An 18,445-nucleotide genomic window follows, 5' to 3' on the forward strand; every position below is an offset into this window, starting at 1 on the left:
CCCTCCACCCCCCACCCCCACAAACATGCTACTTTGGTGGGGAAGGAAAGGATCAGAAAGACAAGAGATAAAGCTGAAAAGAAGAATGTAGAGAAGAGGAAAGAAAAAGGGGAAGAAAAGAGAAAAAAAGAAAAAGAGGGATGATGAAGAGTAGGGGAAAGTAGGAGGATGTCCCAGAGCTGGTCTGATCTCAGAATAACAGCTAGCATTTACACTGGGCTTAGTCTGCAAAGTACTTTACATATATTATTTTATTTGATCCTCCCAACAACCCTGGGAAGTAGGTGCTATTATTATCCCCATTTTACAAATGAGGAAACTGAGGCAGACAGCGATGAAGTGACTTGCCCAGGGTCATACAGATAGTTAAGTACCTGAGGCTGGATTTGAACTCTGGTCTTCCTTGATTCGAAGTACAGCATTCTATCTACTGCATTACCTTGTAGGGGAACAGAATTAAAGGTGCTTAAATAACAACTGTAGCCAGGTGGCCCAGGGACTATAACACTGGGCCTAGAATCAGGAAGACCTGAGTTCAAATCCAGCCTCAGATACTTACTGACTTCATAACCTTGGGTAAGTCATGTGCCTTCTGTCTGCCTTGGTTTTCTCATCTGTAAAATGGGGATAATAAATAATAGCACCCACATCCCAGGGTGGTTGTGAGGATCAAATGAAATAATGTTTGCAAATCATTCCACAAACTACTACAACTAAGTAGCATCCCCTTTGACATTTTGGGACTCAAAGACACATAGAGTTCAAATAATTCATCCTGAATTGAACTAGGCTTTGGGGACCAGAATTCGAACTAGGACTGTACTGTTTTCCTGGTACTTTCCTGGTACTGGAAGTGAACTAATATTCTACCATCTGCAGTGAGCCTTAAGGAGTTTTAGAGAGAGCATCATAGATATTATAGATAAGAGGGACCTGAGAAGCCTTTTTAGTCCATCACCCATTTTATAAATCATAAGATTGGAAGGTACCTTAAAAGTCACCTAAGTCTCTCCTTCCAGATAGGGAAGGTGAGCCCCAGGATGGTGATGGCATTTACTCAAAGGTCACCAGGTGGCAAATAGCAAAACTGGGATTCGAACTCAAGTCCTCTAATTCCAAATACTCTTTTCATGGGACCAAATTGCATGTATGTACTAAGTCACGACCCTTTTCTTGGCATCCCTTTTTCCTCTATATAAGATGTAGGGATGTTTTTATAGTTAGCAACCACTTCCCTGGCATAGGTGCTGAATGACCTGATAAGTTATTCTCTATAAAGCACAGGACAAATATGAAAGGCTACAAATAAACCCATGGAAATATGGAAGATATTGAAGTTAAAAACAGGAAAAAAAGCAGACATGAACTATATAGTTTTTGGTCTGAGAGAGAGTTTACAGAGGAAGAATAAGCCTTAAACTCTTCTTGCACCAAGTATATCTCCATGTTATATATACAGCCAGTTCTTGCTTAACCTAAGTGGGCCCTTCTGCAGACCTCTCCCTCCCTTTGTGGGGCTTTGTGACATCCCACCCTCTCCAAGGCTCTATGCCCCTGCAACCAAAGTCGCTCTGGGACCTTTGGCATGGGGCTGTACCCTGGCTGCCACGGTGTCCTGCTACCCGCCTACCAGATGAGGAGTTGAATTTGCAAAAATGCAAAATTATGTAAAGCAAAAACTGTCCATGTATAAAACTGTAACATATGTACATATGTGTGTACATAGATTGTATACATGTGTGCATATACACATGTGTCTATATGTATGTATTACTATATTTATATGTGTACACACACCTGTGTATATGCATACACCACTTCCTAAGCCCTATTATTTAGTTTTGGCCTTCTAAGATAAGTTTACAAATGGCAATAATAAAATAATCAGAGTTATGCAAGAAACTAAATATAGTCACAATATTGAGTCCTTATCTTACCAAGGTACTATAAATTGTGGTTAATTAATTCTCTCAACCTTGTTGGGAAATGCAAGGCATCAAAAACATACAATTTTAGATCTGAAAGGGACCTAACAGACCACATCTCCTGGTCCCTCTATTGGCAGAGGCCCACAGGGTACTTGGCTTGCCAGTGGTTATATAAATGCTAAATAGTGGCAGAGCTCAGACTAAAGTCACTTTTAGTGTTTCCATTACACTAGAATTACCACCCCCCTTACCACACACATACACACACTTGTCAAAAAATTAACAGGAACTAGAATCTGAGGTCGAGAGCTGGAAGGGACCCTTCAGAGATTATCTTGTCCAATCCTCTCAAGATATAGATCTATGAGTTGTGGAAAGGGAGGTTAAGTAATTTAATTGTCCAAGGTCACACAGGTAGTAAGAATAAGAGCTAGGATTTGAAGCCAGGTCCTGTGACTCTGGCCTCTACTCTTTCCTAATCATGCCTTTTGAAGGGACTCAAATCATGGCAAAACCCTAGACTTCTAAGCTCTCCAAGATTAGCACAAATGGCCCATAAAAACAGTGTCTTGCACGTGGTGAGGACTTAAGTGTCGGTGGAACTGAACTGATTTGAGCTTCTACTGACATCCCTTTGGAGGATGAGGATGTTTTGAATATATTTGCTTCCTCCCCAAACTGCTGAAGTTAAATATAGCTGACCTACTTTCCCTCCCTTAGTTCGGGAGAAGCAATTGAACGTGCCCACATTGGACAGCAGTGAAGCAGTGTATATACATGACAAAGTCACAACTCGGCTGACTATGGGCAGACTGGCTTCATCAGTGAACGATGAATATTTGGGATGTCAGTCCACAAGAATTCAAGTTTTTCCCAAGTTTGGCTGACCAAGTTGGAAGTTACTGCAATAATTAACCTAAAGTCATACCCAAGGACACATTTACTAAAAAAGATGTCCTGCCCTGCAACCACACGAATCTGTTTGATTTCTTTTTTCCTCTTGATTTATTTTTAAGCCAATAGGGAGCAACACTGCATAGCCACCCAGGCAGAAACACATATTCAGTCAATCATCTTGAGAAGTACTCCCCAAAACGTACTTTTAGAATATGAGGAATATGTCTTGCTCTTCAAAGGAGTTTGACTAATGTTACCAAGGTGATGCCTCAATCCTTCACAGAAAAGGATGTTGTGCCAAGAGCAAAAAAAAAAAGTAGAGAACTCCTTGTTAAGTGACTTACCCAGGTTATACTTTGGTAAGTGGGGGCCAGTAGGACATGAGCCTGTATCTCTTTCAACATCAATTCTAGCACTCTTTCTGTATACTGAAGAATGGCAAACGTTACCAGGGCCTGGGGTGATATATCACCTATGCTACTTCCACCAAGACAAAAATGAAATCATTCCTGCCCTGAAGTGGCTTACTTTCTTTCTTCCATTATTCACTAAAATCAGGGCTCTTTAACTTTTTTGTGTGATAGATCTCTCAGACAATCTGATGAAAGCTATGGATGCTTCCCTGAGTAATGTTTGCAAATGCACAAACTAAGATTCATAGGGTTACAAAAGAAACCAATTATAATGAAATACAGTTATATATGTATATGTACATGTATATGTATGTGCATCTGTATATGTATATGATGTGTCTTATATGTATATTTGTATGTGTATGTATAGATGCATTGTGTGCATGTGTATTATGTATGCTAATATGTACACTCACACGTATATACTATGTATGTGCATCTGTATATGTATTGTACATACATATGGTATGTCTTATTGTACATGTACATGTACATGTATATACATAATATATTACATTGTGCAAATATGTGTGGGTGTTCGTGCATGTGTATATGCATACGTATGTGTGTATATATACACACACATTAAAAACAAGCTCATGGACCTTTGGTTAAGAACTTCTGCCCTAAATGAACCTTTTGTTCTTACCAAACTGTATTATTTATTGTCCCTAAACTGTACCTTCAGCTCTCCCACATCATGCCCTTATTAAACTCTTTTGTAGCTTGGTATGGCCTCTCTCTACCTTGTCTATAATCAACATATCCATGTTCCAAAGTCTAGCCCAAATATATATCTATCATACACACACCTACACTTAAATCTATGCACAAATGGATCCACACACATATGTCCAATAAGAGGCATATCTGTATATAAACTTTGATACTTTGAGGTTTACAAAAGTGCTACCTGAAAATGGCTAACAATGACTAATGTGACATGGTATATAGTAAGAAAAGCAATGCCTTTGCAGTTAGGAGACCTGAGGTTTCGTTCTAAGTCTATCACTAACTAGCTAACTCTGTGACCTGGTTTAAATCGCTCCACTACCCTGGGCCTCAAGGGCCCTATCTGTAAAATGAGGAGATTGGAGTAGATTGGCTAACCACGGCCCATGGGCCAAATCCAGCCCACTGCTTGTTTTCATATTGCCCATGAGCTAAGAATGGTTTTTATTTAAAATAGATAAAAATGATGGCCCACAAGCCAGAATTTACCAAAGCCTGGACTAGACTATCTATAAAGTTCTTTCCAGCTCTGAACAGTTATGATTTTATACTGTCCTCATTTAAGAAAATTATACTCCAAAAGAGACATTGGGATGTAAGGGTCTAGACTTAAACAAGGAAGAAACAAATAATAATAGCTCAAATAATATTTTTCCACTTTTCATTTCTCTTTGTTTATATAGATTTCAGACAGCTAAAAATTACACAGATAACTGATTCAAATGAAATTTTTATAGGAAACACATGACATTCATAGAGAAAATCTCTAGTTATATTAAAAAAAGAGATTCACATCAAAACACCCCCTTAGGGGTAAAAGGCATAAAAGGACTGGAAAAAGAAATAACCTAAATGAATACAGCCTGTGTTCTATCAAGGCTTTACTACAAGAGTTGCTAGGTTTTGGAGGACAAGATAACTTATAAAAACCTATGTCAAGATGAGCTATGTTCTGATGTGTTTCCAGTGTGTGTTGTATACTGAAGGATGGCAAACGTTACCAGGGCCTGGGGTGATAGGAGAGGGGAATGGGCAAAGGAGGCCTGAAATTGTTACAATTAACAGCGAGAGAAAACCCCGTTATTTCTGTTGAGTCTGACTGTCAAAGGGAAATGAATTCTAGTCTCCCTCGGATCCTAAGTAGACTATCAGATGGATCTTGAGTGGCAATGGTGGTTGGGGAGGTAGGAGACCTTCATAGAGAAAAAGAGAGTCAAGTAGATATGGGAATATTCTTGGACACAACAGTCCAAAAGCCACGTGATAGGATTTATCTCAGTCAAGACCAAGCAAAAGGTTTAGGAGTCAGGAGGCCAATAAGATGAAAAGATTGCCAGGTCAAAAAGTCAAGATAGATCAAGGTTGGGAGTATTTCTGGCCAGGCCTCTTGAAAATAGGGAATTAGTGAACAGAACATACTTAAGTGAGTACAATCCTGAGATAGAGGAGATTTGCCTTCTTTGATATTTCCTGCCAAGGAAGGATGCAATTTTAGCATCTGTGCCACTAAATGTGGGGAAGGGGACTGCCATTTGGTTTATGAAAACGGACAGGCAGGTAAAGTGATGTTATACTCATGTCTCTTTAGCACGTTATTAGGCATGTTCTTAGGTTAAGTTCTTACACCTTTGTGGTAACTTTTTAGGAGTTAGGTGGAGCAGTAGGTAGAGCACCGTGGACTAGAGTTAGGAAGATTCATTTTCCTGAGTTCAAAGCTGGCCTCAGACACTTACTCAGTCAACTAACTGTGTGACCCTGGGCAAGTCATTTAGCCCTGTTTGCCTCAATTACCTCATCTGTAAAATGATCTAGAGAAGGAAATGGTAAACCACTCCAATATCTCTGCCAAGAAAACCCCAAATGGGGCCACAAGGAGTCAGACACAATTGAAAACATCTGAATAGCAGCAACTTAGGAGTTAGGTTTGATAGATCCATGCCTACTTTTCCAGATTGATCAAAAAACTAGATTTACAGAACTAATAATTCTTTTGTGATCTAGACTGTTAGGAAATGGACTCCTGCATTAGCTAAATTTGGGGTCTTCCAGTTTCCAAAAATAGGGTTCTGCATCTAGTAGGTGCTTAATATTTACTGAATTGAAAGGGAATAGCAACTAGTCAAAAGCAACAAGGTTAACTAAGAGCTAATTAATTTAGGGAGGCAGTGGAAACAGCACTGCCTCTAGAGGCTGAGGACCTGGCTTTAAACCCTACCTCATGCTTACTACCTAGATGAGCATGGGCAAGTCCTTAAATTCTCTAGATCTCAATTTTCTTCGCTGTAAAATCAGGGGTTGGACAAGATGGCCCCTGAGTTTCCTTCCACCTCTAGACCTGTGATCACCAGGTTTCACCCCAGGTGAGCAGGTTCACCCTAGTCTAGGGTGGAAGCACAAAATTAGGGAAATATCATCTGAGGGACAACAGAAAGGCTTTTCCTTATTCTCAATTATTAGCACAATTTCCATGGTGAACTTGCTTTTCATAACTCACCGTAAACTTTGTATTTACTTACATGCTCACTAGTATCTCCCAGTCGAATAGGTTGTAGCTATTGTCAGGCACAATCAATCAATGAACATTTATTAAAAGCCTATCCAGCACTGGAGGATTCAAAGAAAAAAATAACAACATCATCCTTTTCCTCACAGAGCTCATAGTGTGTTAAATGGTTTTGCAGAACTCCCTTTCCTCCCCCTCTTTGTGCCAAGGACTGGGGTTGAGATATATTTTTTCCACATTTATTTATTTAATTTTTAATTCATAGAATAAAACAAGCATCTCCATAACATAGTATAATAAAAACAAGATGATTGCACATGAAACTGCAAATTTATTATCTACAACTTGCTATTCCTTTTAAATATATAAAAAAGTTATTTTTTGAATGAAAGTGACATAAAAACAAAGGTAATCAATAAAAACAAGATTTTAAAAAAAAAGAATGTAAGCTCTTCATGGGCAGGCCACAATGGTTTCATTTTTGTCGTTGTTACTCCTTCCTCTACCCCGCCTCAACCCCCAATTTTTGCCTCACATATACTAGGTACTTGATACTGACTGAATGGATGTGAAATAAATGGGAAAAATCTATCAAAAGAACAAGGAAAGCCATTAGCGATTGAACACTTAGGAAAACAAAAGTCAGCATGAATTTCCCAAACTGCAACATTCTTAAATACACAAAGATGGATTGCATTGAAAGTAAAACTTTACTTAAAAAATAAACTTTGGTGTTTGAAAAGAATCCATCTGCTGTTTTATTTAAGTTGAGCAGATAAGGAGAGCCAAGGAAAAGTGCTTGTGAAAAAATGTGACAGGACCTTGACCATACGTGCAAGGATGATGAAGTTTGGCTCCCAGGGCCAATCCCCCCACCACGAACTATTCATGCTGGCAGTGGGTTCCTTTTGTTCAGAAACCTCTGTTCTGGTTAACAGAGGGAATGTTCATAAAGGGAGCTATCGGAAATGCTGGTTTTGGAAGGTTTCTGATTGATAAAATAAATGATAGATAATTTAGAGGATATTCAAAGAGGTGGTATAGCACAGAGGAGAGAGAGCTAGCCTCAAAGCCAGGAAGACCTGGGTTCAAGTCCCAGCCCTAGCACATATTGACATGGTGACCCTAAATAAGTTACTGAACCTAGCAATGCTCTAGGCAATTCTAAAGGTGTTAACTCTAAGATGCAGAGAAGGGGCCAATCTATAGTTATAGTTTCTTCACCTAGGAGTTCCTCATACCAGTGAAATCACAGGTTTAAGTCCTACTCATTTAAATAAATATATTTAAAGTCCAAAGATCTGCTTTCTTTTGTAATTACACAGCTCAGCAACAGATTTGGAATTCCAGCCCTCTATACCAAACAATTGCATCTGCATAAACATTATTCTAGCCCTCCTTTCTCAAGGTTTCTTCCTCCCCACATTCTTATTATTTCTAGTTCCTATACGAGGGCACACTATTCTGGAGCAACAAGAACAAAAAAAAAAGCATGGCAGACAGCTCTCAAGCTGAAAGTCTACAGTCATGCTGCTTCATCATCTCCTGACCCTGACATACCAGCCCCTCTTTTCTTCTGTCAATAATAATAAAAAAAATCATCCAACAAGTATTGTGAAGACAGTCAGACCGCTTCATCACGGTCCGTCTTCTCAGAAGATATTACTATTTAGTGAAATGAAGTACCTGCTTCTGCTTAGATGACTATGAGGAGAATTCGAAGAACCCCAATGTTTGCCTAAAAGAGAAGGGCATCTACATATCTACTAATGAGGATACGGAAGGAATGACAAGTTACAATCTATGGCCGAGATGAAGCCCTCTAAGCCACAACAGCATAAGCTATTTGCACCCAAAAAAGGAGCTAGTGAACAGGGACACGGACTTACTTGATTTTACTGAAGACGATGTCCACGTCGGTGATTGTCACATTTTTTCCATCGATTACTTGGCAGTCCTTACAGAGTTTTGACCAGTTTTTTCCATGCATCTCTTTCCCTGTGGCTCTGGTATCTCCATGGATAGCAAATTTCCTGAAGGCCTCCTCCAGGGCACTGAGTTCCGGGGCAGCGGCCCCCTCATTGGTGCCCTCGGACTCCAGTGAGAGACGTTTAGCTGACTTCTCCTTGGCAGGATCTCCAGGAGACTTGGGGGGAGTCTTGTTGGCAGCCTTGCCAGGCTTGGCTTTGTCAGCCATTATGCTGGAGACAAGAGAAAGAGAGAAGTCATTCTGTTGCATCCTCCCCGATGGAAGTGCCTGAGGGCCACTTTCTTGGTTAACCTGCTCACAGGATGTAGGGAGGTCTCTTGTACATGCTATGGCAGGTTATCCAGGATGTGAAGAAACAAACAAAAGAGGAGTCAGAACTCTCAGGGAGAGTCACCCCCAGGCCACCAGATTGTCTCCCCTGCTCTGGGGCCTTAGAACAGGAAAGTAGGAGCAGCATGGTGAAAGACTTGAGTTCAAGTCCAGCCTCAGACATTTACTAGCTGTATGACCCTGGGTGATCATTAACCCTCACTTTCCTCATCTGTAAAATGGGGGTAATAATAGCACCCACCTTGCAAGGCTGTTGTGAGAATCAAATAAAATAATAATTGTAACACTTAGCTCATGCCCAACATATAGTAGGCACTATATCAACATTAGTTTTTATTACTAGCTATTATTAGTAATAGAATTAACCAAGGAAACAACAAACAGAATCATAGGAGGAGAACTAGAAGGGATCTCAGAGGCCATTTAATTCAGCTCTCCCATTTTATAGATGAGGAAACTGAGCATAACCCAGACCTCTGTCTTTCTGTCTCTTCTAGGGGAAAAGCAGTATGTTAAAAAGGCTATCATGGGAGATACGCTTTTCCTGCCTCATCCCAGGCGTCAGTGTCTCTTTTTTGGTGTGGGCCCATGATTTCATCAGTGCAAGGGAATTCCTAGTTAGGAAACTCCCCACACCAATGCAAACTGGGACCTGCTCTGCAGCCCACCATCTTAGATGGGTACCTGGGGTCCCAAGAAGTTCAATGACGTGCCTGGATTTATGTCACCAATATGTGTCAGAGATGGGATCTGAACCCTGGTCTTCCTGACTCAGGAATATGGCCCTCTGTTCATCACGCCTTGACTTTTCCATCATTCTTAAGCCTCTCTCTTCCTGAGAATTTCTATGTTAACATATCTGGCAGACCTCTGTACCTCTGACCCAACCAGAACAATTCATTACAGTCCAGATGACTGACAGGGAAATTTGGCTGAGTTTGCATTTGCCAAACATCTCACATTTGTTTCAAATGCTTCAGACAAATATTCTGCATCCCCCAGTTTGTTCCCAGCCTGGATTGCCAGGGTTCCAAGGCCACCCAAGAGCCTGGGTGCTTAGGCCAAGGTACCCTATAAGGCAATGTAGTAGACAGAGCAGTGGGCAATGATCAGAGTCCTGGCCCTGCCAGTTAAGTAGCCTTGGGGAAACAACAACAGAAATCCTTGATCTTTTTGAGCCTCACTTTACTTATCTGTATAATGGGGTTAAAAATACTTAGGAACCTATTGCATATGGTTGTTTGTTGATCAAATGAGATAATATATGTAAAGAGTTTTACAATTCTAGAGTGCTATATAAATTTAAGCTATTGTTATGATTCAAATGAAGATAAATCTATTTGCTGCTCTAACTACCTCTCAGAGTTATTGTGAAGACAATATTAAATATAAAAGATGTAATGTGAATGAGAAGTACTGACATTATCAAATAGAAGGATGATAAATGGCCCTGTAGTCATTTCGCTTTTGATCTAAGTGTATGTGTGGGGAATAGGGTGGGGAGGATTTAGGGAAAACAGGGGTGAAAACTCTGGGAAACAAATACATTGCCACAAAGACAGGTATCTGAGGTTCTCAGTTGAGGTATATGTCCGATGGAGTAAGTAGACTGGTGGAAGATTATGGTAATTTAAGGAAACTAGATATGAAGATGATCATATGGGAAAAACAACCAGAGAGAAAGTCTATCAAGGTTGAATCAGCAGAGCTATAATTAGGGTAGAACGATGAGGCTTTGTTCCAGGGCACCTACATTTAGAGGGGCCTGACAACCAAATGACATGCTCCCTCCTTTTCTATGGCCCAATCTGGCCTCCTTCCACTCCCTCTTCCGAAATCTGCACCACTGATAGGTGTCCTAGGGACTCCTCCTCTTCCCCTACTCAACTAAATTGTCCCAGTCACCAATATTGCCGGTTATGGGTCTAAATACTAGGCTTTTCTGACCACAAAGGTATTTTTGGGTTTCCTTTGGGGCACTCCTGAATCCTCAAATCATTATATGGTATAGAAAGATATATCATTATCCCTGCCATCTTTAGGCATGTAGTCAAAACAAAGAGCAGCAACATTTTCTTATCTTAATGTCTACCATCAGTTCCTCATACCTAAGGAAAACTCAGCAACAAAGCAGGAGACTTGAGTTTTGACATTAGTAACTCAGACTGAGCAATAGGAGCTTGCTTGCCTTCACAACTAAGAAACTTTTTATGGCTTACTGGACTGACTGCCAACCACAAAGTGAGTCTTCCTTGTTCTAGGATGAGAAATTTGGGAAGATTCCCAATCAAAAACATCTGGCTCCAAACTCAAAGTTTTATAGTTGCTTCGTTGAGGAAAAAATGATCTGATATGATTAACTTGCTAATATATTACTGAGAAATAAATAGCATGAAGATAAATTAGAGGAAGTCAGAAAGAAGCACCTTCTTAAGTCTTATTTTAAATCAATGCAAAAACCTATTTGGGGTTGTCTGTGTCAAGAAGTTAAAGCTCATTTCACTTCCCACCACAACTGTTTGTTCTGAACTGATTGTTCACCTTGAGAACTTGAAACTCCTGATAGTTGCAAATAGCAAAAGAGGAAATGAGCACACATCATGTTAACAATGGAAAGATGAGACAACCAACAAGCATTTTTAAGCACCTTCTGTGTTCCATGTTCTTCTATGTTAGTTGCTAAAGATACAAATGGAAAAATGAGACATTCCCTGCCCTCAATCAGCTTACATTCTACTAAGGGCATAGAATACATTCCACAGAAAAATACGAAGTGATGTCAGTAGAGTTACTTACTGGGGTAATGAAAAAAGGCTTTCTGAAGGAAATGTCACTTGAGCTGAGCCTTGAAGAAAGCGTACGGGTTCCAAGAGGTGAGGGTGGAGGAGAGAATTCCAGGTGTGATTGCCTGGCTTGAGAGCTAGGAGACCTGGCTTCGAGTACCAGCTCTGCCAGTTACCGAGTGACTATGGCATAGTCACTTAACCTCTGTGTCTCCATTGCTCCAGCTGCGAACAGCTGCCTACAGAGGACAACACTACTTATATTCCCAGAATTGAAAGGTAGCTCATTCTTAGCTATGGAGCATCTGTATTTTGGAGGCTGTAGTGGTATCCTGAATAGAACACACCAGCTCTCAAGTTGGAAGGCCCATTGCAAGCTGTGGCCTTCTGTCAGACCTCTGCAAGCTTTAGTTCTTCAACTGAAGCATTAGGATAATGATACTTAGAATCCCTCCTTTACAGAGTTGTTAGGAAGAAAGCACTTTGTAAACCTGAAAGCACTAAAGAGATGCGAACTATCATGTCAATAAATTATTTAATCTGTTACTAATTGAGGCAGCTAGGTGGTGCAGCAGGATTTGAAGTCAGGAAATATTGTCTCAGATATTAGCTGTGTGACCCTGGACAAGTCACTTAACCTGTCTGTCTCAGTTTCCTTATCTGTAAAACAGGGATAATAATACCTCCCTTACATGGTTATTGTAAAGATTAAATATATGTGAAGTGCTTTGCAAATCTTAAAGTACTATATAAATGCTAACTATTATTATTAATCACTTAATATTGATTCTTGCCTGGTGACAACTCTTTGCTGTCTGCAAGGTCAGATCACTCTTTGTTAAAAGGGGCTGGGCAAGTTCCTAGGATGCCAAGTATCTCTCACCCCTCTCCTACCTAAAACAGTAGGCAAGGTACAGATTACCCAGGGATCAAACCACTAGTTGTTCTTGGGAGCAGATTGTCTACTGAGGCTGATTCTGGCCTCTGTATTCCAGGACTAACTAAGGCCAGGGCTAAGCCAAACAGGGAAGCAAGAAAACTTGGATAGAATTTACATAGCACTTTAAAGTTTACAAAACAATACGTACACACATACATACATATACATACATACATACATACATATATATATATATACACACACACACACACATATATATGTATATATATATATACACATATATATTTACATATGTATGTGTATAATTTTATCCTCACAACTGTTAAGTAGATACTACTACCATCTCCACTTTACAGACAAAAACTGAGAGTTACGGTTAGGGTTAAGTGGCTTGCCCAGGGTCACACAGTTAAGTAAATATCTGAGGCAGGATCTGAACCCAAGTCTTTTTCCAGATCCATCGTTCTTCCCACTATACTATGTTACCTCCATGGCTACAATAAAGTATGTCCATTTTCCAATCAATGATCTAATGTCTTCTAGCCAAACTTTCCATGGGTAGGTGTTAATAACATCACCTTTGGAGTCTTTGGAGACTCTTAAATGTGAAGAGTCAAAAGATAAGAGGCTTTTTATATGCCTTTTCCCTTGCTGACCAGCAAACTGAAGAGAAGGGATCAATCCTTGTTTTGGGTCAGTAGCTGGTCATTTCCCTTCCATGGGCTGCAAATCTATTATGACCAGTATCTCTAAAAGCAATATGGGCAAATAGAAAAGGCCCTGGATCAGGTATCAGAGCCCTAGAATCTCTTTCCAGTTTTACCATTGATACCTCCTCTTCAGCTGAAATAGGAGCTTCTAACATTGCTTAGCCTTTGTTTACCCCAGGGTGGCTGCTGGACTTCTTTTGTGCTTTGCCATCTTACAAGGGAAAAGGTGGGCAGAAAGCACCAACCTCGACCACAGGTGCATGGGACCTTCATAACTTCTACTGGCTGGACACAACAGGGGCAGCTCAGTGTCCTCAGCACCCCACCCCACCAGGATAGACACTTTTAAGTCAGGACTCAGGAAAGGTTCATTTCATAAACTGAGGGGATTGAATCACTCTCAGACCTGGCTCCTGATGAGGAGACCAAGAATCCTACCGACCTTGGTGGCCCTTGAAAGCATCTGTATTACACACAACACGGTAACACTGATCATAGAATCATAGACTTTGAGAGCTGGATATTCATAACAGAATATTAAGTCTGAAAGAGAGCTTGGAGATTATCTTGCTTTACTCTCTCATTTTACAAATCAAAACTGAAACCTAGAAGTGAACAAACATTTATTCAGCACCTACTGTATATCAAGTATGGAGCCAAGTACTTTGATTTTCACAATAACCCTAACCCTAAATTTCTGGCTCTGCTGGAATAGGTGGAGTAGGTGCTATTATCATCCCCATTTTACAGTTGAGGAAATTGAAGCAGAAAGACTTGCCACACAGCTAGTAAGTGTCAGGACCTGAATTTGAACTCAGGTATTCTTCCTGACTCCAATGGCCAGTGTTCCATCCACTGCACCACCTAACTGCTTAGAGATTGTCAAGTTTGTTTTCTAAAATCACACAGGTAAATAACATTGGCAACAACATTGTTAAATTATGTTTAATTTGCTCCATTTAAGATAGTAGGAAAGTGAGAAACGTATTTTATAAATATGTTTCTACAAAATGGTTCAAACAAAAGGACTTCAGTTGATCAGGAAATTTCTGTTATGTGGACCAACTCCTTCTCTAATGATACTGGGTAAGTGGGGTATTGTATCCCTAACACTTCCTTTTAACAAGCCTCATTCTTTCAAGGATTAGGATGTAGTACATGGGATTACTGGGGAGGAAGGGGTCTCACCGGTCACCTAGTACAATTGTCAGCTAAGACAGACATGTCAAACTTGAATAGAAATGGGGTCCCTTAAACAGTACATAAGGATCCCTGCAGGCTGTGTATTAACTTAGTTTTAAAATGTAATATTATCTGTAGGAGGCATCTAGGTGGCTTGAGCACTGGCCTAGAGTCAGAAAGACTTGAGTTCAAATATGGCTTCAGACATTTACTAGCTGTGTGACCCTGGGCAAGTCATTTAACCATTTGACTCAGTTTCCTCATCTGTAAAAGAAGCTAGAGAAGGAAAAGGTAAACCATTGCAGTATCTTTGCTAAGAAAACCCCACATGGCATCACAAAGAGTTGCACATGACTCAACAAAAAACAACAATATTATCTATATTTTGGTGTATTTTTATTAATTTTGTTAAATATTTCTTAGTATTTTTAATCTGGTTCAGACCTTACACAGGAACATCCACTGCCTCTGTAACATCCCAGACCCATGCAGCAACTGCTTGGAGATCTCCATTGGCAGAGAACTCATTATTTGTGAAGGCAGCCCATTCCATTTTTAGACAGCTGTCAAGAAATTTTTCTGTATATTAAACTGAAAGCTGCCTCCCTGCAGCTTCCATCCAGTCTTCCCAGTTCTGTCCTCTGGGGCCAAGCAGAACTGGTCTAGTCCCCCTTTCATACTATAACTCTTCAACTATGTGAGGATTCCAATCATGACCCTCCTCAATCTTCCCTTCTCCAGGCTCTACCACAATACCGGTCAAGGGCTCTTAAAACACATAATAGCTATGGCACATTCAGAGAAAGCCTAGGCTCTCTTGGTTAGTTCTATGGAGGCCAGTGACCCCCTTCTCTAAAAACTAACATAATAAAGTGGTTCCAGTGTAGTAAGAGTTAGCATTACCCTTAAAGAAATAATCAAGGTTTATGTCAGTGAGCACTTTTGTTGGAGCACAAATATGGTCAGTATAAGTATCTTCTAAATTAATCTTTTATTTACAGAGGTTAATGTGTTGAGAGGTGGCCATGTTTAATGGCTAGAGAACTGGCCTTCAAGCTCTTGCCTTCAAGTGTGACCTTGGACAAGTCACTTAAGTTGCAGAGGGATGGTCAAACTACTTTGGTAGGGGGAATTCTTCACTGAGAATCCCAATACCAATGCAATCACAGGTCTGGTCTAAAAAAAAATAATCTGTTATTTAGCCTTGCTTTTTAAATGTTTCACTGTTTGCACATTAACAAAAAATTTTGATGTTTTTTGTTCCAATTTTGAAGAGGTCCCACTCATTGAGCATGTTCTCTGGTGTCTGTGGGACCCTGCCAACTGCAGTCCCACAGCTGCCAAAGGAGCCCCTGGAAGGCTATCTATCCATCACTTGCTCCCTTGCTGCTTCCCTCAGACACATACACAGGCAGGCAGCTTCCCCCAGTCATGTTTCCAGGGCAGCAGAGAGCAGGGAAAGGAAAGCAAGGAGGAACCAAAAGGCTGCCAGCATGGACAGCAGGCCTGTCATCTTGTTTCCTACTTGCATTTCTCCCCCACTTTGCTTTTCCACCAGGAGGAAAAAGAAAATAAATCACTTGTCCCAAACAGGCCCTATAGTCCCAGAGAACTGGCCAAGGAAGGAGAAGCAAGAGCTATCAAGAGACTGACTACATGATGGAAACTGGGGCCCTTTACCTTCCTCTGCACTTTCCAGTGTTTGTATACTGCATTCCCAGGAGACCTAGTTCCACCCTGGACTCAAACATCATTTAAAGGGAAAAGGGTCAAGTGTGGGTGGGAGCAAGAGCCATATCAAGTTTCATTCAGGCTGGCAACTAACTCTGCTGCCTGGAAAATCCCAGGGCAGACCACTCCATCTCTTCCCTCAAAACTGTCTTGGTCCCAGAATATTTTCAGTGGTTTTTGAGAAGGTGATGGGAAGACTAGTTTTAGATTCTTTCAAAGTCAAGCTGAGTGATTAAAAACAAATATGCTTCAAAGGGCCCTTGGGGCTAATGCTCTGTGAAACACATAGACCCAGGTCCCTGTGACAGGGACTGGTTCTCTCTCTGGGCACTAGCCCATTTCAATTAACAGATTCAACCAGCATTTCTTAACTTTTTTCTTAGGACAGGCAGAGCCCTGTGCTGTATTTGGGGGGAGATAAAAATGTAAATAAAATCTATTCTTTGTCCAGCTTGCAATCTGGTAGGAATATAACTCTAACAACAACAACAACAACAACAACAACAACAGATCTCAGAGAAATCCATAAAAATATACCATATTTTGGGAGAAGGGGCACAAAATAGTCATGAACACAAAACTCCAACAACACAAAGCTTTGGTGCAAAACTCCAACAATGTAGACATTTGCCTAGGGTCAACTGAACGGTAGGTACTCTGATGGACACTTTTTAATATGATCTTTATAACTATACACATTTTGGATGCCACATAATTTCACCCTCCAAGGCCTGCCCATATTTTGTTGTGATAGATAAGGTAGTAACTTATGGAAGGAGCAAATTTAAGATTTTGGCTAGGTTCTACCAAAGCCATGCTTCCCTCTGACCTGAGAGATCTTTTGGGAAATTCCAAGTTATGCAGCCTTCTACAGTGTGTAGTCCCCAGCTTTGTCTATTTGTGAGCCATTGTGTCCATTCATTATTAACTGCAAGGCAATATAAACAGGAGTCATGGGTACTCTCCAGGAAGGCCACTCACACACTTCAGAAAACTCAAGAAGAATGTAATTTCTCACATTATCTATCATGAGAGTAGCTGCATGATGAGAAGAGACATGAAATCTGGCCTTCAGAGGCACACCTGCTTTGTTCATTTGGGACATTTTCACCAAGGAAAGAAGGCAAAGAGTTTGGTCTCAGTCTGTCACATACCACTCTGGAGCACAGTAAATATCTCACCATGGTCACACTCTTCTCATTTTTTGCTGTAGTTTAGATTTCTTGGCGTTGTGTGCATATGTTTTACATTTTTAATTAATTAATTTATTTTTGGTTTTCAACATTCACTTCCATAAGCCTTTGAGTTTTCAATTTCTCCCCCTCCCTCCCCTTTCCCCTTCCCCAAGACAGCCTGCAATCTGATATAGGTTCCACATATACATTCACATTAAACATATTTTCACATTAATCATGTTGTAAAGAAATATTAAAATCAAAGGGAGGAACCACGAGAAAGAAGAAATAGAACAAAACAACCAAAGGAAAAAGAGATCAAATAGTATGCTTTGATTTGTATTCAGACTCCGTAGTTCTCTCTTTGGATATGGACACTGAGTTCTTCAGAGAAGGGCTCTTCTGTCTTTTATACAACCAACAGCATGAACGAAGTAGGTAGTACACTGTATGCCTACAGCAAGGTCTTGAGTGTGGGGAAAAAGCACCATGACGGTTTTCCTTATGTCTCTCCTCAATTCTGACCTGATTACACCCCGCCAACAGTGCCTGTAGGCATTGAGAAGGAAAGAGGAAGAAGGAAAAGGGGAAGGCGAGATTATAGGAAAAAATAGGGAAAGAAGAACAAAGGGGTAGAGAGAAGCACAGGAGAAGAGAGGAAGATGAGAGCAAGATGGAAGTAGAGGCAACAGGGGTACACCAGGATGGCTTGCATTCAAAGGAACGAATGGAAGTTGGAGTGTGTCACACACAAATGTGTATACACATACACATACACACACACATATACACACATACATATACACAATGTATATATATACACTATATATTACATATAATATATAGTATAATATACAATGTGCTGTGTATATATACACATATATACTATATGTAGTATGTGTATATATAAATATATAAAATCAAACACATAATATAGTATATATAATGTACTGTAATATAGTGTATAAATGTAGTATATAATATAGTATATATGTGTATGTATATATGTATATATGTATGTAAAAAATACATATATATGTATACACATATGCATACATGCATGCATATTACCAAAACCCATTCCCCAAAAGATAAATGATAAAAGGATATGAGTATCAACTGGGGAATGCATAAACAAATTGTACTATGTAAATGTAACAGAATATTATT

The 18,445-nt window shown here is 40.1% G+C and overlaps 1 protein-coding gene across 1 annotated transcript in view; it reads right to left on the bottom strand.

Annotated features, from left to right (window-relative positions):
• TPPP (tubulin polymerization promoting protein) overlaps positions 1–18,445 on the bottom strand; it is a 140,739-nt gene that overhangs the window by 86,773 nt on the left and 35,521 nt on the right. Inside the window, exon 2 of the mRNA XM_020985662.2 lies at positions 8,363–8,674. Coding sequence (XP_020841321.1) covers positions 8,363–8,670 — 308 coding nt within the window. The 5' untranslated portion in view covers positions 8,671–8,674. The remainder of the gene's footprint in view (positions 1–8,362; positions 8,675–18,445) is intronic.

Source organism: Phascolarctos cinereus, unplaced genomic scaffold, assembly GCF_003287225.1.
Source record: "Phascolarctos cinereus isolate Bilbo 61053 unplaced genomic scaffold, phaCin_HiC Scaffold_4;HRSCAF=312, whole genome shotgun sequence".
NCBI classification, from domain to species: domain Eukaryota; kingdom Metazoa; phylum Chordata; class Mammalia; order Diprotodontia; family Phascolarctidae; genus Phascolarctos; species Phascolarctos cinereus.